The sequence below is a fragment of the Oryzias latipes genome, chromosome 8, assembly GCF_002234675.1.
Source record: "Oryzias latipes chromosome 8, ASM223467v1".
NCBI classification, from domain to species: Eukaryota; Metazoa; Chordata; class Actinopteri; order Beloniformes; family Adrianichthyidae; genus Oryzias; species Oryzias latipes.
Window position 1 is genome coordinate 17,688,974 of NC_019866.2, and position 22,470 is coordinate 17,711,443.

Consider the following 22,470-nt stretch of genomic DNA (forward strand, 5'->3'; position numbering starts at 1 on the left):
TTAGCTCACCTTTGCACTAATAGTTTGCATGATTGAATGAATGAAAAATTTCACACCAGTTGGTTTAAAGGCATAAGTATGCATGTGTGAACACTATCTGTTTTGTGTACATGTTGACATGTGGACATTTTTGCAGCTAGCATGTGTGTTTATAACATTTGAGTGTGTGTGTGGACAGGCCCCGCCCTTTATGTACTACATTTGAACCTTACCGTAATGATAAACATCCAGTAAACTTGCTGCTCTATGCTGCTTCATGGTCTTATCCCCCCCTCCTCGAGAAATGTAGCCGGATGGTGACAAAGAGATGTGTGGTGGACCGAGCAGTAGAAGGCAAGGACAGCAAATAATTTTATCAAAAATATTTAAATTTATTTTTCAAAAAGTGTAAATGGGCAAAAATGGGCCCTTAAAAGAGGTCAAAGTAACAAAATTAACTCAAGCTTTTAAGTGTAACAGAGGACAACTGAACAGACAAACCAACTTAATTAAACTGGCCTACCTAATTGAAAACACAAGGGAACATATATAGTGGCTGATCAAACCAACTAGACACACAAGGGGGAACTTAAAAAGACTAAGACAAAATACAGAAAACAAACTAAACTAATGTCCAACATGTGATAAATTAACATACACAATGAATGAAACTAAGGACCATCAAAATGGAAACTAAAGTAAAGAAACACAAAAAGAGTTCCTTGTCCACTGGGCGATGGTTCAGTCCAATTAGCTGCCTGCTGAATATAAGGCCTCTGCTGACTGGCATGCATTCTTGTGTCAGGCCTGACACAAGAAGCAGCAACAGTGGTTACCTTTATCACTGGTTACTCAAACAAAACATCAAATTATAATAAAATAAACTGAAACATGTTAATAAATTTTATGATCAAATGTGTGTGTTATTTTTGAAAAAGAAATCTAAAAGTATATGCAAACAAATCAAGTGAACAGATTTATGTAGGGTGTGGTGCAGGAGGTTACTGCCCTGATGGTGTGGCAGCGTAGGCAGCCATCACAAGAGGCAACTTAGTCCATACAGGAGGGGTCTCACTCCCAGAAGGAAAATAGCAGACATTGAGGACAGCTACAAGTACCTTGGAATTCCACAGGCAAATGGCAACCTGGAGCAGGCAACAAGGAAAGCTGCAACAGCTAAATTCCTCCAACGAGTAAGGCAAGTCCTGAGAAGCCAGCTCAATGGCAAGGATAAGACCCGGGCATAAACAGCTAAGCACTGCCAGTAATCAGATACCCTGCAGGAATAATAAGATGGCCAAAGGAAGAGATTCAGACCCCGAATGTTAAGACACGAAAGCTCCTCACCATGCATGGAAGGTTCCATCCCAAATCCAGCACCCTGAGACTGTATTCTAGCCGCAAGGAAGGAGGCAGAGGACTAGTAAGCGTGGAAGCCACCATCCAGGATGAAACATCCAAGATCCATGAATACATCAACCTCAAGGCCCCAACTGACAGTGTGCTCAGTGAATGTCTCAGACAATGGAGAGCAGAGGATACAGTGGTGGAGGACAGATCCTCATGGGAGGACAAACCCCTGCATGGGAAGTACCGCCGGACCATAACTGAAGTGGCTGATGTCAAGAAGTCCTACCAATGGCTAGAAAGGGCTGGCCTACAGGACAGCACTGAATCGCTCACCCTGGCAGCTCAGGAACAAGCCCTGAGCACCAGAGGGATAGAGCCCCAGATCTACCACACCAGACAAGACCCAAGGTGTAGGCTGTGTAAAGAGGCACCTGAAACAATTCAGCACATAACTGCAGGGTGTAAGATGCTTGCAGGGAAAGCATACATGGAGCGCCACAATCAAGTGGCTGGAATAATATACAGGAACATGTGTGCAGAATATGGACTGGAAACCCCAAGGTCAAAATGGGAAACACCTCTGAAGGTGGTAGAGAATGAGAGGGCAAAGATCCTGTGGGACTTCCAGATCCAGACTGATAAGGATGGTAATGGCGAACCAACCAGACATTGTAGTGGTGGATAAAGAACAGAGGAAAGCCATTGTGGTGGATGTGGCAGTGCCAAGCGATGGGAACATCAGGAAGAAGGAACATGAGAAACTGAAGAAATACCAGGGACTCAGAAGAACTGGAGAAAGCATGGAAAGTGAAGGTGACAGTGGTGCCTGTGGTAATTGGAACACTCAGGGCAGTAACCCCCAAGCTGGAGGAGTGGCTGCAACAGATCCCTGAAAAGACCTCAAACCTCTCAGTCCAGAAAAGCGCAGTGCTAGGAACAGCCAAGATACTGCACAGGACCTTCAAGCTCCCAGGCCTCTGGAAGAGGACCCGAGCTTGGAGGAGAAACCACCTGCGGAAGGGTTAGAGGGGCATTTGTTTTTAGTTTTATAGACATATATAAATATATGTATGTATATATATATATAGATAGAGAGAGAGAGAGAGAGAAAGAAAGAGAGAGAGAGAGAGAGAGAGAGAGAGAGAGATAGATAGATAGATAGATAGATAGATAGATAGATAGATAGATAGATAGATAGATAGATAGACAATATATATATATATATATATATATATATATATATATATATATATATATATATATATATATATATATATATATATATATATATATATATATATATATATATATATGTATATGTATATGTATAATTTATTTATTACTATTATTTATTAGTATTTTATTAGTATTTGTATTTATAAGTATTTTTACCTTGTCAATAGTTTTCTAGTTTTGTCCATTTTCAGTTGATTTTACAAATTTATTAAAGGAAAGTTCCTTGTCTTGTTCATCCACAAGTTAAAGTATTTTGCTTTAAATGTGTAATTTCATACACAAAATGTGCATTTATTTGTCACAATTGTCGTACTTGCCATCAAACTTTAACTATGTAGAAATACCAAAGTATGTTTTAGATGGGGAGTGACACACTTTCAAAATTCTATAATTTGAGACAAATTTAAAACGGACAGCATTTCCTATGTGTTTCAAATCTTACATCAAATTTTTTTCTTAAATTTTAATAAATTTATAAATCGTCAAACAATATACTTTTGTTTATGTTTGTCTGATGAAAGCAGAATTTAATGCGACTGAATAGCTTTTCTATAATATATTGTTTTTCTTGTTTGTTTGTTTTTACAGCGTTTTGTCTTCTCAGTCAGAGGAAGTGGTTATGCGTTTCCGCCCCCGCCTCCTTCCCCCCTCTTAGAATCACACACGTACACAGCCTGAGCCAGTGTAAACCTTATTAATGTCTACGGAGTGAACGCAGAGAGGAGGGGAGCGTAGAGCACAAACGAAAGCGGCGAGCCAAGAAAATGGCGATCGTGCAGAGGATGAATGCCCCCACTCGTAGATGCTGCAAACGCATTGCATTTCTTTAGCCTTACTTAGTTTATTTTCCACTCTCTGTTGCACTTTATATTTCAATGAGGTAAGTTTTGTTTTAATTTTTATTTATTTTTTATTTATGTTCTTGTGTTAAGCTATGCAGGCAAGGAGCTGGAGGAAAGACCAGAGGTCGGTAGATAAGTTGACCAGCCGCTGTTGTTTAGTTAGCTATGACGGAGCTAATATTGTTAAGTACTACTATGCTATCCTTTCCTATCCTATCAGGTTGCGTTTAGAAAGGCGGTTTGGTTTTATAGTTTTGCTAAAGATGCAACTCTCGTTTGTTTTTTCCTAAACGCAAATGAAAAATAAAGCCATTTTAAATGTGTTAACAAGGCGGTTTAACCTTGTCCTTTCGCTTAACTATTCTAGATTGGTCGCTGTATGTTTGTAGCTAGGAAAATGCGTATTTTGTTAACTAATTGTCTTAAATGTATTTTTTTTTTACTTTGTCTAGACTATCATTGTTCTCTGTAAACAACTTACCAATATCGCTAAATTAGAGGAAAAATACCTCGTAGTTGCTATTAGCATTAGCTTAGCAACATGCTAATTTGACGACGCAGGTTCGTCGGTGGGAACAGGTAATACTGTGCACAAATTGCATTAAGAACACTGTTTTACTACTATCACTTCGCATATAAATTAAAAATGTCATGAATTAATTTCAAATCTATATTGAAATTAACCTGCGGAGTTGTTAGATAAAAGCCCCCTATGGTATAAAGCGGTACGACAGCAATACCCCTAAACCCCTAATCTGGTCTGGGTTTTTTTGTAGTCAAATCCACATTACTTTTCGTCCTGATCTTACAACACCGAGGTGGACATCAGAGTTTAGATGAATATGCATCGGTGGTAAATTTACTTATCACTCGAGGTTCTTAGATTTGATTGCAAACCTACAGCTGGAGAGAGAAGCCATGTTGGTTAAGCTGCAAGTCGGGCAACAGCTGAGATAATGGCCGTTCAGGACCCGACTTGTAACTTTGACCTACACAGACTCTCACTGTCCCCTGCTGTCACTTTACACGCACTTGGTTTCCCTTCACTTTGACGAGCTGTAAGAAACCTCTGTACCACGTTAAGGCAGTGTAAACGTGCATTTCACCACAGTTCACTTTGAGTGTATGTACTGAACTTGCATAATACTTCATGCTAGTGTCTATGCGTGCAGGATAATTTGGATGTTTGCCCTGAATGTGATTTTAGGAATGTTTCAAAGTTTGCAGGTCATATTACAAGTTAATGCCTCTGGGAACTTGTACTATGGTGTTCACTAGAATCATTTTCTTGCACAATCGGGTACTTTCTGCAGGAAAATGTTCTGGTTACACTTAACTTTATTCATTTATCTTTGGGAATAAACTATTTCCTTTCTCTTTTTGCTAAAGAGATTTGGAATTGGAAACTGTTGCCACCAAAGAAACTAAAGCGTCTTAACGGGTGAGTGAAACTCTTTTAAACCCAGGAAACTGTTGGTGATGCTGAAATGGTTTAATGCAGTTAATGATGATTGGTGACATATATAAACAAATTTATGTTCAAAACTGCATTTCTGACTTTTTCTTGACTAATGGTTAATCAGGAGCAGAGGGGGAAAATGCAGTTTGAAATGGATTGTATTTGTGATGTAGAAAAAACGTTGGCAAGCCATTCTTATGCAACCACTTGTAGACGACCAGATCCATGTCTGTCTTTGTTTTCCTCGTCTGAGCTGGCATCTGGGTCAACTGTACAGCTGGATAGCTTCAAATTTTGCTCGCCATTTTTGTTGCACCGCTAATGTTAGGTTGGGGTTGTAAGGGGCTGTAAACTTGTGGGAAAGCATGTAAACAGATGTATGATGGGAAGTGGGGGCGGACTTACTCCACACAAACAGTCCTGTCCACAACTCGGAGGTGAATTTCTAATGAACTGCTGCTGCTCTCACTGGTGTTTGATTTTGGCTAAAAATCATAATTAAATCATTATCATAATTAAAACATCACTGGATGCTTTTAAAATAGATCCAAAGATGATTTGAGTGGGTCTTTCTTTGGGGTGTTTTGTCACAAATGTTTAATAGGTTTAACCATACCCCATCTGATTTGTTGAATTATCAGTGTAAACCAAAGTGAAAGCAATACATTTTCTGAATCCCAGTATATGATGTCATGGCTGTCTGAGTGATGTTCTGTCAGCGTTGTGAGTTTGGGAAGCCGCTGGGAGGGGCGGGGGCTTGGGATGAGCTGCGCCTGCTTATGCTAGCACATGCAGTTCCGTTTGAATTGAATTGGGGGGTCTGGGTTGGTCAGGTCACATTGTGCTGAATTGTAGCCTTTCCCCCCATTTCTAAATGAGAAGCCAGCGTCCTGATGTGTTGTGCACAGGGAGGTGTTTGTACTGCTCATTGTGTTTAGACAATCATTGCACATGTAAGCACACAATAGGACTATGTCTCATGACTACTTTGTATACTCAAACGGTTCAGTTATGACCACTATTGCTGGTTTCAGTAACCAGTTATTTAGTGTTAGATCTGCTTGGTCAATTCTCTTATCTGGAGTAGGAAAATTACCCGAATTTTTATTTTGTGAAGAAAACAATCCTGTTAAGTCAACTCATGGTGTTTACCAATATACTCTATTATGGTGGTTTGCTTTTATTTTCCTGGAACTTATGTTGCTGCTTAAAATGCACTATATTACCCAAAGTATTCGCTCACCTGCCTTGACTTTCATATGAACTGAAGTGTCATCCCATTCCTAAGCCATATAGTTCAATATGTCTGTCAAAAGAACAAAGGCTAGGGATTGGTACAAGTCAGATAATCTGTGAACCCCTAATAGCTTACCGCAGGATCCGGTGTCAGACAGTGTAAAAAGTGAATAAAATAATGAAGTTCAGAAATGTAATATCTGGCATCAGCGCTACTGCTTTTCACTACAACGCCCATGGTGCATTGGGTTAATGTACTAGCATCTCTTACTGCGCTACTGTTAACTGTTATGAAGCACAACAAACACAAACCTCTGTTCTAACGGGTTGCAAAGCTTTCATGATGAAAGCAGGACAACAGTTTGGTTCACAAAAAGTGAACAAGTAGTGAGACTCTTTAGCGTCAGTAACACTAAAATCTCTAAATACACTCATTCTTTTTTTAAATTAGCCAGGGAAACTAATGTTTTTTGACTAAAGATCTTGTCTTCTTTTTTTTTTTAAATATAACCTGTATTCTTTATGTTGTTTGGACCTTGTAATGATTCACAGTTCTTGTAAAACCTTTATGTTCATTTGTTTTTAAACATTTGTGAGAGTGCATGAAATTACTTCATGCTTACAGCTGAAGAGTTGGTATCTAATACTGCTGTCATAAATTCCCTAGATGTTGCGACATTTTTACTTTGGTGCTGCGTTGTTTGGGGCTCAGGTTGTTGACCGTTGCCCTTCAGAGCAGTCAAACCACTCATCAACGTCAGACTGGAACAAGTGAGGCAACAAAAGGGAGAATTTGACTTTTTTTAAAAAAAATTTTAACCAGAATGTTACATTAGGCTACAGAAAGTATTTTAGATGAATCTGCGGCTTTGCTGGTGAGGTGGAACTTTAAGTTTCTTAATACTACATGTGAAGTGATAAGAAACTTGTACTTTTCATTCTAACAAATTATTTTTAATGAATAGTTTCAGTTGGTACATTAAAGAAACCTACATGGAAGATTGTTCAATTCAGCAGCTCTCCTTAGACGGGAATATGTTGCAGCCTTTGCTCAGTTACCTTGACCTGAAATGAACTGGCTGCTATTTAAACACATCAGACATAGAGCCGGGTATCACCCGTAATTTTCAGAATCAAATACATTTTATTCAACAGAGCCTGAATAAATTCGATTCACAGTTTGTTTGTTTTTTGATCCATCTAATGTAATCTAGCTATAAACTCAAATGAAAACGCGCTGGGGGAAAAACAGGGACAGATTTACTTAGAGGACTGCAGATTCACAGGAACTTTTTTGCTAATTCTGCCTCCAGGTGATTGATTATTTATATGAAATCACAACAAAACAGCCTAAAAACAAAATGTTTTGGATTTTTGCCATGATGTCATTGATAGTAAAGATGTAGCCCTCTCACAAGGGAGGGCTTCTTTCAGCTCAACCGGCTCTGTAATGTTAGATACTGCTAATAAAGTTTCATTTAAAGTGAATTCATGTCTGTTATTGTATAAAAATACAGTTTTTAATTAATGTACTATGAATTAAGTTCGTTGTTTTTATCTGCCACGTCCTAAAGTCCACTCCGTGAAAATATTGTCTCTTTGATAAACCAGTGTGTGGTCTGAAACTAGCGACATGCGGAACAGCATAGCATTGTAGCATCATAGCATGATAGCATCAGTGTCTATCAACAGCACTGACTCCAGATCATTAACTCCTTTTGCTGCTGTGAGTCTAGAAGTTTTATTCTCCAGTTCTGTCTGAATCCCGTTGAATACCGCCACATGTCCCGCTGCTTCATCAGCCTAGACCAGGGGTGGGCAAGTATTTTGACTCGCGGGCCATATAGGGTTCTAAAATTGGATAGAAGGGCTGGACCAGGAGCAGATGCGTGGAGTGAGAAAGAAATAACATGGAATCTGGATGAAAACATTTGGATTGAAAATTATATTTTAAAACTGAGCATTTCAGAGTTTTTAGCCAATTGCACCAACGGCTTGATGTACCTCATGTAAAACTTCGAGAAATGCTGCTTTCATGTGGTGTTTGAATGATCGTAAGATTGAAAAAATCTTCCAACGCCACATGGATGCTAGAGAGGGTCCCCAAACTTTTTCGTATGAAGGCCACAAAAACTAATTTTCATCCAGTAACAATGAAAAAAGCAAATTTCTGTCTTCTTTTGCAGCTACGCATATATCTGCGTTACCTTTTCCAAAAAGTATTTCCGGTTCCGGGTTACACGGCAGGACGCGTGGCGTGCCTCTCTGCGAATACAACTATCTTCAAATTACTTAAAAGGTTGATTTTCAAAAAAGAGAGCTGACCATGCCCCCGAAGAAACCCCAGGAATATGAAGACCTCAAGAAGACTCTTGACATTATTCAAGAAACGCTGAAAAGTTTTATGGAACAAGTGTCAGCTAAGCTAACCCCACTTTGGGATATGATGGAAGAGTTCCGAAGATTTCGGGCTCAAAATGAGCAGCGAGAAAACCGGGTCGAGATTCTGGAGAAAAGACTGGACGATGTGGAACAGCAAGTAAGGATGAATAATGTCATTCTCACTGGAGTACCAATCAAGCCTCAAGCTAGCACTGCTAATGCTAGCGCTAGCGTAGCGAGCAGTGCCAATACGGAGATCTGTGCAGTGTCTTTGGAACAGCAAATACATTCATTTCTCACATCTAAAGAGATTTCCCTGGATCTCAATACCATCGAGACCTGCCACCTGCTCCCCAGGAGAAAGGAGACGGATAAACCAGCGATCCTCATCAGGTTTGTGAATCACAAACACAAGCTAGCTTTGATGACCCAAAGGAAACAACTGAAAGGTTCGGCTGCTTATCTGAATGACCATCTGACCAGAAGGAATGCTGAAATCTCAAAACATGCACGGCTTCTCAGGAAGCGTAAGCAGATTGAGAACACTTGGGTTAAAGGCTGCAGGATTTATGTCAAACCGCTCGGTCCAGAGGACCGGTCAAAGGTTGTGGTTGTGAACACCATGAAAGACTTTGAAAAGTGTTTGATCACGGTCGTCTGAAACAACATGGAGTAATAAACCGAAGAGCCAAATAATTTCAAGAAATATGACACGTGGATTCATCACTTTACGTAACCCGAATAACAGCAGAGTTCTGACCTGCAGACAACTTGACCTCAACTTTCACCGTCGCTGATATCAGCTGAAGAAGGATATGGACCTGAATCTAATGTCTGCAGACATAACATCGAAGAGAACTATAAACTCTGTTTTGAACCCAGGAGATCAGCTGTTATCAGTAAAAGAAGAAATACCAACCTTGGACAATCGACAGTTATGGACCCTTTTTATTTTTCCACTACAGCATTACTTTATTATAAAAAAAATAAAAATAAAAAAAATTAAAAAAAGTAAAACAAATGATTAATCACTTATTGAAAATTGTTAAATTGATTGACTTTTAATGATATTACTTCACTTTCTCCAAAACTTGATAAATTGATTCAAAAATCTTTCCTAATGTAGCATAATTTTGCACATGTTTTTAACTTTTGATACTTGATGAAATTTTTGCTATGAAAATTCCTGAAACAGTGTTGTCTGCTTTACTGATATAGTATTATGTTTTATTCATATGAATGGCTTTTATAAGTAACATAATCTGCATATATTCCAGATGACTGATCTGCATGTGCCATGTTGATTTCTAAAATAGTTATTTTTGACGTAATACTTAAGTAATTCATCTTTGTCATGTGTTTTATCGATATCTTATGATTTTTAATTCTGTCTGATAAAAACTGGGAACCGGATATTGATAAATCATGTAATAAAATGGTTACAGTATAATCAGGGTGGGATTATATAAGTTCGCTTCCTCCCACTCCCTTTCAAGCAATATTTATTAATATGTCTAATTATCCTAAGTTTGATTAGTTACTGTATGAATGTATAACTGATGTTTATATTGCTGTTGTGTATTATTTCTACTTAATTGCTTGAAATAAACCATTTCAAATCAAATCAAATCAAAAACCTTTTCACCAGTACAGAGCTCCCTCGTTTATTGCAGGAGTTGCGTGCTAAAAATAACCCGTGATCGGTGAAATCATCGGAGTATGATTACAGACGTTTATGGCAGTAAAACTCCTCACTGCCAACTTTCTACACTTTCCTCAGACAGACATGAACATTTTCACCCTTTTCTCTTGTTTAAATTCTCAAACCTTCATAGAAATTAAGTCCAGGATCTTAGAATGTAAACAAAGATCTGATTGCGATCACAGATTTCTGTAGATTTGAAGAGCTCTGCGTTTCTGTACTGGAGACATGGCACTGAGGATAATGATTGACAAGGTCTCCAGCCAATCAGGACAAAATAAAGCAGCATAATCGCTCTAAAAAATGAGCTAAACTGGGAAAGATGAACTGCGACGTAAAGGGATGACTGTCTTCTGTTCTGCTTGACAGTGATTTTAGAGGGTTTCAGGTTGGGGCACAGACTGCACAAGGGTGGACTAAAATGTCATATTCTATGTGGGTCTTTATCGTGTTGCCAGATAAAAATAAAAAACATGGGTCTCTGATATTGTTCAGTGGGCCAGACCAAACATGGAGGTGGGCCGTAGTTTGCCCACCCCTGGCCTAGACCAAATGCAATACGGAAAAGTATACAGAAGTGGCGGGTGTGGGTGACGCTTTACACGTGTGCGTAAAACACTTAAAAAATTTTTTTTTTTTTTTTTTTTTTTACTCGGCCTCACGAAAAAAGCTCCTCTTTGGTTGCTGCTGTAAAATCTCAATTGTTTTCTGTTTATTTATTTTACAAAAATGGTCTAAAACAACAAATTTGAATTAATCGATAAAATCGATTTATCGCCCAGCCCTACTAGAAATATATTGAGTACTCACTCTCTTTGAGCAGCACAGTAGGTGGGTAGTGCTCTTGCCTCACAGCAAGAAGGCCGGGATAGGCTCCGGCAGCCCCATGCTCCCGAAAGGGATAAAACGGCAGAAGGTGAATCTATTTGAGCAGTAGTGGTCCGTTTTGTCAAATTGGTGCACGCTTGTTGTGCAGCATTGTCAGACATTTGACTCTCTTGACACCTAGCACTGAATTGAATATCTGGTGTTTTTCTTAAAACAAACAAACAAAAAGTCATTTGCTATCTGTTTGTGACATTGAATGTAGAGCTGTGGTGGTGTGGGATTTTTGATCACCGTGGCGAAGAACCAGCAGGGGGCGCGGTGTTGCGGTTAACTGCATCAGTCCCCCCCGCCCCCTCGCCTTTGTTTACCTAGACACGTAACTTTGTGCTGCACAAAATAGTTCCCAAAAACGTTTAGTGATAATCATCGAAATCTAACAGTGGGTGTTCATGTTTGGTGTTACAGAGTGAAGAAAAACGGTAATAACTCCCCCCAACACAGTCCTCTGCCGGGCGGCTGCGTCGCGCACTCAATGTGTTTATTATAGTTCCAATCACGCACCATATGCAGAACTTTCAACAACAATAAAACTTTCAAAAAAAGTGCAATGACGCGGTTATCGTCACACCCCTAATTGAATGACTTCCATTACGTGAAATAAAATCTTAAATATCTGATCCAAATTACTGAGTGCTCGAGCTAAGTTTTAACACTAGTTGCAAACAAGTTTTTAAAGAAGACTGCATGGTTGACAATGGTCTTTTTTTTTTTTTTTAGAGAAATTCGTTGTAAAATTCACAGTAAAAATGCAACATGACCTGCTTTAATTTCCGACTTGCTATTTTTCTCGCCTTTTCACAGAGTTGTCCAAAATACGAATAGAAAAAAGTGAGCGTTTTGTGTTTTTGTTGCCTATTTCTCCTTTAATAAAATGGGAAAATTTGTATGTTGTTTGTGTAACAAACGCTCTAACTTGGTAAACTACCTTACAACAGAAATTATATTCAGTGATCAGATCATTCAGATCAAATGTTTACAGTGAGCTTTTATTTTCACACAGTTTGGCAGTGTTGTGTGTTTTGAGTAGAAATTACCATGGTTTTTATATTTATGATGGAGGTTTCTCATCTGCTTTGGGCTGTTATTTTAGCACATGCTTGCCTCCCAAGTTAGAAAGACCTGTCAAACTATGTCACGTTTATCTGCATATTTCTTTTCTTCTCCAACTATGTCAGTTGATCTTGGGCAGTAAGCTTTTTGCCTCGAAAACATGTTTCTTTTTATTTGCACGAATGACTAAAAAGGAATACCTAGTATTAAATAAGATCTCCTATTATGAGATCAGGTTTATAATTTTATCAAAAGTAGCTTTTAACTCGTATTGCTGAAAATAAACACTGTACACAACATCATAAGCAACTCTAAATTAATTCTCCTGTCTTTTTTTTCTAAACATTTAAACTTTTTTGAATGTAATCAGTTTTCATTTTTAAGAAGCAAATATGTCTAGGTTTCTACCATGATTTAATCCAGTGTCAAAAATGACCAAAAAGTATATTTTTAGATCTATCATTGGTTATTTAAATTAATCAAGGACATGGTAATTAGTTACCTTTTCCCCTTGGCAATTGCACTATCCTTACTTAATTTTTAAATCTACTTTACAGAAGTGCTCTGTTTAGGTGTTAAATGACATAGGAAATGTTGACACAATGAAAAAGGTGAAGAAAAAAACACCTGGATCTGGTATTAAATTTGTTCATTTTTTAAATGTTACAAACATTTTGGACTGTGACTGTATCTGCATGTAGAGCCTCAAAAAACTGTGTAGCTATGAGTGAACGCTAAAGTTTAGAATGCATTTACATGTGGTCACATAGGCTTTTTATTGGAAGTTGTCGCTTGAACACGCGTTGCCATGGGTTTTGTGAACGTAGCTTTCAAAAGTTTAAACCATAAAGATGAAAGCCACTGATTTAGATATTGGCACCAATAGTGAGATTTCTCATCTGGAGTAAACATGTATTGATGGAGGAAAAAAGTTGGCATTAAAGAACCTAATTTCCAACTAATAGTGCAAAAACTTGTTTATACTTCAGCATAAAAAGCCTTAATCCAACAATGTATCTTCTTTTTTTCTTTAAATTTGATGAGTTACTGACCTGCATTTGTAGCTATGTTACATCATCTCCTTTTTCTGTGTTGCCGTGTATTTTCCAAACAGACATGTAATTCAGAGTTTGACGTGTCATTGTATCACATTGGTGGTGCGTTGTTTCGTTGCCTTGGAGGCACCTCTTGGGCTTGTTAAACAGTAACAGGAGTGTAGTCATTGCTCATCTGAAAGCGTCTGTCTTTTATTGTCCTGAAAGGAGGCAAATGTTTGTCTTGTGATGGTGAGTCCCTGAAAGTTGTGTAGTGTTCAGTGATAGCAAACTAAATAATCTCTACTTTTTTAAATACACGTGCAAAGGAGTAAATGGCAACTTTGTGTGTACATGTTGCAGTAAAACACAAAAGTGTTATATTGGTCAAGCCAGCAGCGATTAAACCTGAAACTTTGTATGCACTTTGGCCCTGGTTCAAATTTGGAATGGATGGGGGCCCCTTAAAACCCCTCCCAAAGTGGACATATTTTTGGCTAATTGTGGATATTTCTTTATCTACTCTTAGCATGCACTCTCTATGTAATCACATGCATTGCATGCCGTTTCAATATGACCACTGACATATGCTGAGCCTCGCCACTGGAAATGATGACTTTCACATTTGGACTTTTTATTAATCATGGACAAACCGAAGAAGGTTGGCATGAAATGTATTCTTATTTGATTTTTTTTTTTTTTTTTTTTTTGTCTTTATGAAGCCTTTGACAAGCATTTACAGTTGAAAGACTGGCCGTTTGTATAAAAAGCTTTGTTTTGCTAAAGGAAATGGGCAATTTAAGCTAATGATTTTTAAATTCACCTGTTCATTTTTTTGCTTTGAGCTTTTCGTCTCCTTTTTCTGTATTATTTTACTCTATTTCTTATAAATGCCAAACATAATATAATTTATAACATAACATAATTCCTGTTTATATGTTGACCAGATTTTTTTTAGTGACATCTTTGAACTCAAGATATTCCTATTTATTTAAAATACTCAAGATGCCCATATAAACAAAGTGCATCATGACATGTTGCAAATTGAAAAATTTATATTAAGATCAAATTAAGAAGATCAGGGGATGTCGGAATTGACTTTCAAATTCTATTCTGCAACAAAACCCCTTCCACTGGTTACAGACAGAGCAGTGGGTTTCTCCTGCCGGGACAGCAGCTGCTCCTCCCTGGGAGAGTCTCTGAATGATTGCTGAATGATTTAATGTAGACGTGCACCGCCGCTTTTGTACAGTTCTTCAAGATAAATTAACTTGATCTCCCATCATCTGCGTCTTCCGTGATGAGGTTGAGAAAAGCTGTTGACGGTAGCTCCTCCCACACATGGCGGGAGCTTCAAGTTAGGTAATAATAAACCGTCCATTCATAGATTAAGACTTAATTTTAAAAGTAATAGAATCATAAAAATTGTCTATTGCCAGTATTTTTAATAATCTTAATTTAATCAAAGCTAAATGTTAAGAAATAAAAAACTACAACTATGTTTAGGAACAAAACACTACTTCCTCGGTCTGATTAGTACTGAGCCCTCCAGGTGCCAGTGGTTAAAAAGAAAACAAATCTGGTAAGCCGTGCACACAGATTAATCAATTGTGCTTGTACTGTTGCGCAATCGTGCGCGCACGCACACTGCATGTGCATGTCTATGAGCAGAGCAGCTGATCACTCGTAGCTTCTGTTTGCAGCTTCTGGCTGCTCTGCGTGAGCAAACTGCCGGACTCAGGAGAATCGCGTCTCCAAGCAGAGGAGCGGCTTTGGGATGGTTTGCGAGCTGACGTAGGCAACCTTTGAAGGCAGAAATGCCCCCCCCGCACAGTCCTAAGGAACTGTGCCAACAATACGTGAATTTGTGTTACCAATTGGGTCCAGACGTCTTTGGCACTTGGTTAATGTATATGTTATCAACTAGAGCTTTATGGTTGTATCAGGTTGGGGGTGTGAAAGGCTGTAAGCTAGCGCGGGAGCACGTCAACGGAAGGGATGATGGGAAATTGGGACAAGCTTACTCCAAGCCATCAGTTCCGCTAACAATTTTGAGGTGAATTTCTAAAGAACTACCGCTGCTCTGCAGAAACTTTCCTAAAAAATAAAACAAGGTTTTCTATTTGGGCAAAAAATGACATAATGATAATTAAAAGACAGCTGGAAATGCTTTTTAAATTAATCAAAAAGGGATCAGAATGGAACTTCAAAGAGCTTCAGGACCGCATCTGAAACTGATGTTAATGGTGCTTATGTCTGATGATTGGTCTTTCTTTTCTATCTTGCAGTGCCAGAGTGTGCCGAGAGAGGAAACAGCATTATATCCAAATACCCCCCCACACACACATACACACACACATATAAATACACCTGAAGTTTTCAGCGATGAAGAGTGGGGCTGAGCAGCCCGCTGCCTACCCTGACAAGTCCTGCCTCCTCATCTGACACTTTTGAGCTTCCACTGAGAGAGCAAATATCTTTGACCTCCCACCTTGTCGTCCTGGAAACCAAAGGTCAATTGTTCTTTACGGGACCTGGGGACGCCCTCCTACCCAGCCAGGAGGTGCACCTGCCAGTGGCACTCAAAGGTAAATATTAAACTCCTCTAAAAAAGGTTTTAAGCACTTACTTTAGCGCATACAGCAACTTTTTTCCACACCTTTTTTGAATTTCAAACAAACACAACACCAAACGCAAGGTTATTGTTGTCATTATTATTTTGCTCATGTATTTGAAGACTTGAAAAAGAAAATAATATATATATGTATTTATTACAATCAAACATTAATTTAATAAAACATTCTATTGATTTTCCTTCTGTAAGCATTTTTTTCTGTTTTAGCAAAAAGAGTAGGGGTGTGTATCCTCAAGATTGTAGTGATACGATACATATCCTGATATTGTACAGAAACACATTGTCTTTTCTTTTTTTAAGGGGATGACTTAAAATAAAAGATTTAAAAAAAATACTCTGGTTGAATATTAATACACCTTTCATTGTAATAAAATTGTAAAATTAAATGTATTTAATGATCACAATGTTAAGCACTGCAACTGTATCTCAAATACAAGTTACTTTTACCCAAGCAAATTCATAGTGCTTTTGTTTTGGTAACTTAAAATATATTTCTTCTTAAACAGTCAACATTGTCTGATTTCCACGACAAAATATTTTTTAGTATAAGAAAAAAATAGTGTTGATTTTAACATTGCTAATGTAGCTTCTTCTGTACTTTTAAATGGTTCAGGAGCCTGAATGCTGCTTAAAAAATAAAGGGGAAAAAAACAAATCCTATTCTTTTCAGAAACATTGAAGTGTGATGAGGCAATGTGACTTGGTGAAGGAGAGCACTTTAATGTGGCTAAGATGCTTTATCTGCATGACAGTCTGCACTGTAGCGCTGCAGTTCAGTTCTTTCACACGCGAAAGTGAACATGTATTTCAATGCTCATTGCCATGAAGTTGGCCTTTTTTTAAAGCTTTATACATATCACACCGATTCATCAGGTTGCTGAACTAGAATCTATTGCTGTGAGGTTCGTCAGAACTTTGGACCGCTTTTTAGAAGGCATTTTGCCTGATGCTCATTGCATTAGCTGCTGCACAGCTGCAGTGCTTCACTCATTCTTATCTGGGCCCACTACAAAGCACCTCAATCCATCTTTTTATATGATACTGGCAATAACATGGCACAGAGTTTCAGTTCGGTACCTATCTAAAGTAAAAAACTAAACAAGCTACTTCTTGCTGCGATCTTGTTGTTGTGTTGGTATGGTGTAGAGCTGCTCAAAGAGGCTCAATGTATGGTGCTGCCAACTAGCGGTCTGGGGTCTAAGTGGAAAACTGGAGTCAGACGCTGTAGGACACATAAATAATTAAATATCGTCCTGACAGCATATTAAATGGATACAAATATCGGCAAATGAAATATCGCAATATATCGCTGAATCAAATTTTTTTTTTACTACACTCCTAATAAAAGACAATTTTATGTGTTTTCAAAGTAGAAGTTCTGAATTGTAGTGGAAGTTTTGCCTTTGTTCATTAAAAATCACTTGTGTGAGAACAGCTTTTCTTATCGTAGCAAAATAAAGTTAAAATATAAATTGTTTTTCTTTCTTTTCTTTTTTTGGTAGTGATTCCCAACTGCTGTAGTAAAGAACAAAATATACAATAACAGATTTTACTCGAGACTCTTCAATGTTATATGTCAGCTACTAACTATTTATGCCTTAAAGCTTTCAAATCTTTCTTTCCCTTAAATTTGTCATCTTTTTTTTTTCTTTCATGTGTGCTCTTCTCTCATTCTCATTACTGAATGACATTCTTGTGTACTCGTTCTCATTAAACAGCTATTTATGTCTGTCTGCCTTTTTCTCAGTGGCTTCTGCTCTTTTTCTATCTCATACTTCTCAGTCTTTGACGGTCTCCTGCTATCTATTTTCAGGCATGGCTCCCATTCGGGATTCCGTCAGCCATTCCCCTAATCAAACAGGTGACTGCATATATCTTTCTTTTTAAACTTGATTTCCTAAATTTTATACTTCCTGTCTTTTTCCTCATTATTCAAATGAAAATTTGCTAAAACTCTATCTTAGCTCATAATGGATGGTATTTAAATTTTTGACAATGATAAAGATAAATGACAAAGTAACAAAAACACAGTGGGGCAAAATGATTTTTTGATTCCCCCACTTAAAAAAAAGTTCTGCAATGTTTACCATAAATGTACTTTAACTGTGTTAAAAAATAATCTAAGGAATCACATTCACTAGGATTTGCATTAGGTTTTTAATATAATTTATAAGTGTAATGGAGCAGAAAGTAGCTATTTCTTGTTCATCTCAATACTCTGTAATGAAACCAAGACCAGATTAGACCAAATATTTTTGTTCTCTTTTAAATCAATGAAGGATGATGTTACACAGCAAATATGTGAATTTTTAGGATAAAAAGGTCTAGTAGCAAACTTACAGAAAATACTCTTCAGCAAAACATTTGTAACACACACCTTTTACGTAGTTTATAGAAAATTTTACGACACACAATTTTACCAATTTGTTGCTAATGATAATGTGTTTTATTGTTTGTGCGAAAAAGTACACTTCATTGAGTACACAAGTTGGACCACATCTTTGCAGAACGGATCTTATTTAATATTCCATTGTTGAGTGCAATTCTGATACACTTAAATGCACTTAAATTATTGTTTACTTGCTTGACTTGTTTACTAAGATAATTTGAAATAAAGGTATCATATTAATTAATGACATTTTATATAAAAGCAAAACAATTCACCCGTGCAATAAAATAGGTTGATATAAATGAAATAATTTGGTAAAATAGACATTTTTAATTAACCAACGTCATGCCAACCAAAGGTTGCCACTAAAACTTGATCTAAATGGTCCTTTTCAATGACCAACCTATAGTGTTATGTTATTTTGGCATTGAAATGAGAAATGTGATAATTTATTTTGTGCCAAATATAATTTTTGTTGCGGTGAATACAATTTTTTAATACATTTATGTTTATTTTTTCCTCAGGTCTGGATCGTCCTGGCTTGGACTCACAGTATGAGCCTTCCCCTTGGTCTTCTGGTTCCTCTTGCAGTGACAGCAGCAGCAACTGGGGCAAAGTGCTAGTTGATGGAAACACAGACAAATCCAATAATCCTTGTTCAACTAGCTCTTCTGTCTGGCCACCTTCCTCATCTTCATTTTCTTGCTCCTCCTCTTCTTCCTCTTCTGGCTGTGGTTCAGGTTCAGATCCTGAGTTGGCATCAGAATGCACAGACGCAGATTCTAGTTCGTCAATTGGCTCAGATAAGAACCTTGGTTCTCTTGCTGTGCCTACAGTGATGATGATATCAGGAAATGTTTCGTCTTTGACATCTTCTGCAGTTTCTACCCACTCTACTTTGGGGGCTTCTACCATGATGCTGGAAGTTAACTTTAATGGTGAAAGCAACAGTTGTCAAGTAATCAGTGGAAGTGTTGGAAACGAAAGTAATGGGAACAATATCACTGGATCCTCACACTACCCCAACATGGGGTCAAACAGTATTGGCAGCAATAACTTAAGCAACCACACTACCAGTGGTGTGTGGGGCCCGTCCTCCGAAAGCAACATGGTCACCACTGACAGAAGCAGTCCCTGTATCAATGTGGGTTTAAACCCAAACACTTTAAATCCAAATAACAACCATGGTGCCTGGCCACAAAATCCAACCCCAAGCCCAGTGTGCCAGGGCCAACTGCCTCCACAGGCACAGGTGGTGAGTTCCAAACTGGGTATGATGCCCAAACAGGTCCCACCGCTGGGCTCGGGAGGAATGGCAGCTTTGGATAACAGCAGTTTAATGGAAGACACAGCAGTAAACAATGGTTCATCAAACGGCAAAGTGTTGGACATCAATAGCGGAAGTGGTGGCCTGCAGTCTACAAACTTAAGCACTGAACCCAATGGACCAAATAACACTATCATGACTATTACTACTACTAACACCACAATGACCTCTACTCCACCGAACTCTACCGCCTCACCCCAACTTGACGGGGATTGTTCCTGGGGTTCCTTTGGGGGAGGAAATCGGGGTCTTCTGGCCTGTGGAAGTCCCTCAATAGCCCCCCACCCCCCCCAAGGAGAGTTGGGAGGTACTGGGGCCATTGGTACGCCTTGGGGCACATCTACCTACCCTTTTGAAAAGGGCCCCCCTAATGCAGACACTGTGAACTCTCAAATCTCCTCTGCTGCTGCTTTCAAGAGTAATAATAACCACCATAACACTGGGGCTTCACACTATAACCAGGCTCCCACCAATAATCCGCCTCAGAGCAACTTGTCCTGGGTTGTTGGTCCGACTCAAGTTCCAGGTTCTGCAGGTCAAACACCAGTAAATGGAAACCAAACTGCTATGACCCCTCAAGCAGGAATGCCTCACCCCTGGGGGAGTAGTGCATCCTCTACTTCGTCATCGTCTTCTTCCACATCTAACAACAAAATGTCGAATGGGGAATGGGGATTGACTATTTCTGGTAACAACCACTCAGATACCGGAAGCCATAAAGGGGTGTCTACAAACAATGGCTGGAAAAGTCTGGAAGATGACGCCATGGGGATTGGAGGAGCAGGGGTTAGTGGTAGCCATGGCTTGGGAAGTGTCACCGGAGGCTGGGGCCGGTCTGGAGAAAGTGAAGGAAGTGGCGAGGGTTCTGGGAGTCGATCCACTTCAGACAGAGAATGCAACCAGTCCAAAGGAGGAAACCGCAGAAAAGGAATCCATTCTACGCCAGTAGTGCCAGCCCTGGCCCGTACCGATGTAGACCCAAGGGTTCTGTCTAACACTGGATGGGGACAAACACCCATACGGCAAAACACTGCCTGGGATGTCAACTCTCCAAACAATCAGCACCAGAGTCTCAGAGGAGATGAGAGAAAGCTTTACAGTGGAGGCTCCGGCTGGGGCACAGGACCACAGATGATTCCCTCACGGACCTCTGGAGGTAGGAGTTACAACATGTTGGATTGTTTTCTTGTTTAAAAGATATGCATTTTAACAAATGTTTCTATGATACGATCAAGTACTAAAACATTTTTTTGCACTTCTGGTTCATGTTTAGGTTGGGGTGTTGGATCAGACGGTGCAGGCCCCAACAGTGGAATTTCTGGCTGGGGAGATCGGAGACAAACTCCTGGGTGGGATGGAAAAGGCCCACCTAATGGAAGAAGTGGCCATGGTGGCTGGGAAGATGGATCCAACTACAAGGGCGGTAACAACAGCAACACCTGGAACAACAATATGAAAGAAGAGAGGTAATTATTATTTCTTCTGAGAATAATAAATTACAAAAAACTTTACCAACCATCTCCATTTTGGTTTTAGATCAAGTACTTGGACAAACACCTCCACTGTACAGCAAGGCTGGGGTCCTAATGTTGGGAGTGGTTGTGATGCCTGGGGAGGTAGTATTGATGACACCAAAGCAGGGGCCAATAACCATTGGGGGGAGCCTCAGAAAAGTGCTGGCTCAGCGAGCTGGGACAGCGACAGTGACCGGTCCGGCTCTGGATGTTGGAGTGAGCCAAGTCGGGTCAAAACTAGCAGCAGTAATACCTGGGTGGGCAACGGAGGATCAAATACTCCAGACCAGATCCCCCCAAACCAGGGCTCCAACTGGGGGAACTCTGTACTCAAATCTAACCCTCAGAGTAGCACTCAAGGCTGGGGTGAGCCAGTGAAGAACAGCAATGGAGCTAACAGCTGGGGAGAATCAAATTCTAAACCTTCCAATGAGTGGGGAAGCGGCCCAGAATCCAGGAGCAATCAAGGCTCGAACAAACCCACAGGTGACAACGAAAACTTTCTTTTCTAACAAAATAGATCTAATAGTTTTTTTCCTGACATTCAAATAATACAGTGCCTTGCAAAAGTATTCACCCCCTTGGATGTTTGTCCCTTTTGATGCTTTCATAAATTACTCATGGTCAACAAAGATAAATGTTCTTTCCTCACACAATAATTTACTTGAAAAAAACTTCAATGTGAAAACAAATTTCTACAAAATAATGTCAATGAAACAAAAATATGAATTTTACCCCTTTTAAATTTAATGGTCAAATTCAATAGATGTCCATCCAATTAGTGGCAATATTCTTGCAATTAGGGAAATGAAGATCACCTGAGTGGGTGTGTCCCAAGTGACTGAGTTATAAAACACCAGTCTATGAAGGGTCCAGATATTGGTGGAGCGGTATTCCTAGCTACCCTTTCATCATGAAGTCAGAGGAACACTCAAAGCAACTGAGAGAAAGGGTTGTTGAAAGGTACAAGTCAGGGATGGACACAAAAAGAATTCCAAGGCATTGAACATCAGTGAAATCCATCATCAAGAAATGGAAGAAATATGACTCGTGTGAATCTGCCTAGATAAGGCCTCATAAACTGAGTGACCGTGCAACTAGACTTGTGAGCGAAGCCACTAAGACCCCTTCGACTACTTTGAAGGAGTTACAAGCTTCAGCTGCTGAGACGGGAGAGATTGTGCATGTAGCAACTGTTGTCCGGGTTATTCACTGGTCAAAGCTTTATGGGAGAGTGGCAATGAGAAAGCCACTGTTGAAGAAAATACCTATTAGAGCTCAACTAGAGTTTGCCAAAAGGTATGTGTTGACATTACATTTGAGCCGGGGGTGTCCGTGTCCCTGGGGGTGGGCTCTGGTCCTTGCCCCTGGGCGCTGGGCCCCGCCCACTTTCCAACAGTAGTCAAGCCTGGTCGGGCCATGTTTACAACACCCCTTGTGGGCCCCC

The 22,470-nt window shown here is 39.3% G+C and overlaps 1 protein-coding gene across 5 annotated transcripts in view; it reads left to right on the forward strand.

The window, feature by feature from the left end:
- Window positions 1-3,235: 3,235 nt before the first annotated feature.
- tnrc6a (trinucleotide repeat containing 6A) overlaps window positions 3,236-22,470 on the forward strand; it is a 48,297-nt gene continuing 29,062 nt past the window's right edge. The window contains exons 1-7 of one of the 5 annotated variants that reach the window (XM_020705418.2): window positions 3,236-3,445; window positions 4,797-4,848; window positions 15,447-15,746; window positions 17,607-17,654; window positions 18,707-20,665; window positions 20,783-20,975; window positions 21,046-21,509. In XM_020705418.2, coding sequence (XP_020561077.1) covers window positions 17,609-17,654; window positions 18,707-20,665; window positions 20,783-20,975; window positions 21,046-21,509 — 2,662 coding nt within the window. In that variant the 5' untranslated portion in view covers window positions 3,236-3,445; window positions 4,797-4,848; window positions 15,447-15,746; window positions 17,607-17,608. Of the gene's footprint in view, window positions 3,446-4,796; window positions 4,849-15,446; window positions 15,747-17,606; window positions 17,655-18,706; window positions 20,666-20,782; window positions 20,976-21,045; window positions 21,510-22,470 lie in introns of those variants that run through there. The other 4 variants (XM_004071910.4, XM_011478428.3, XM_020705417.2 and 1 more) reach the window with 4 other exon arrangements.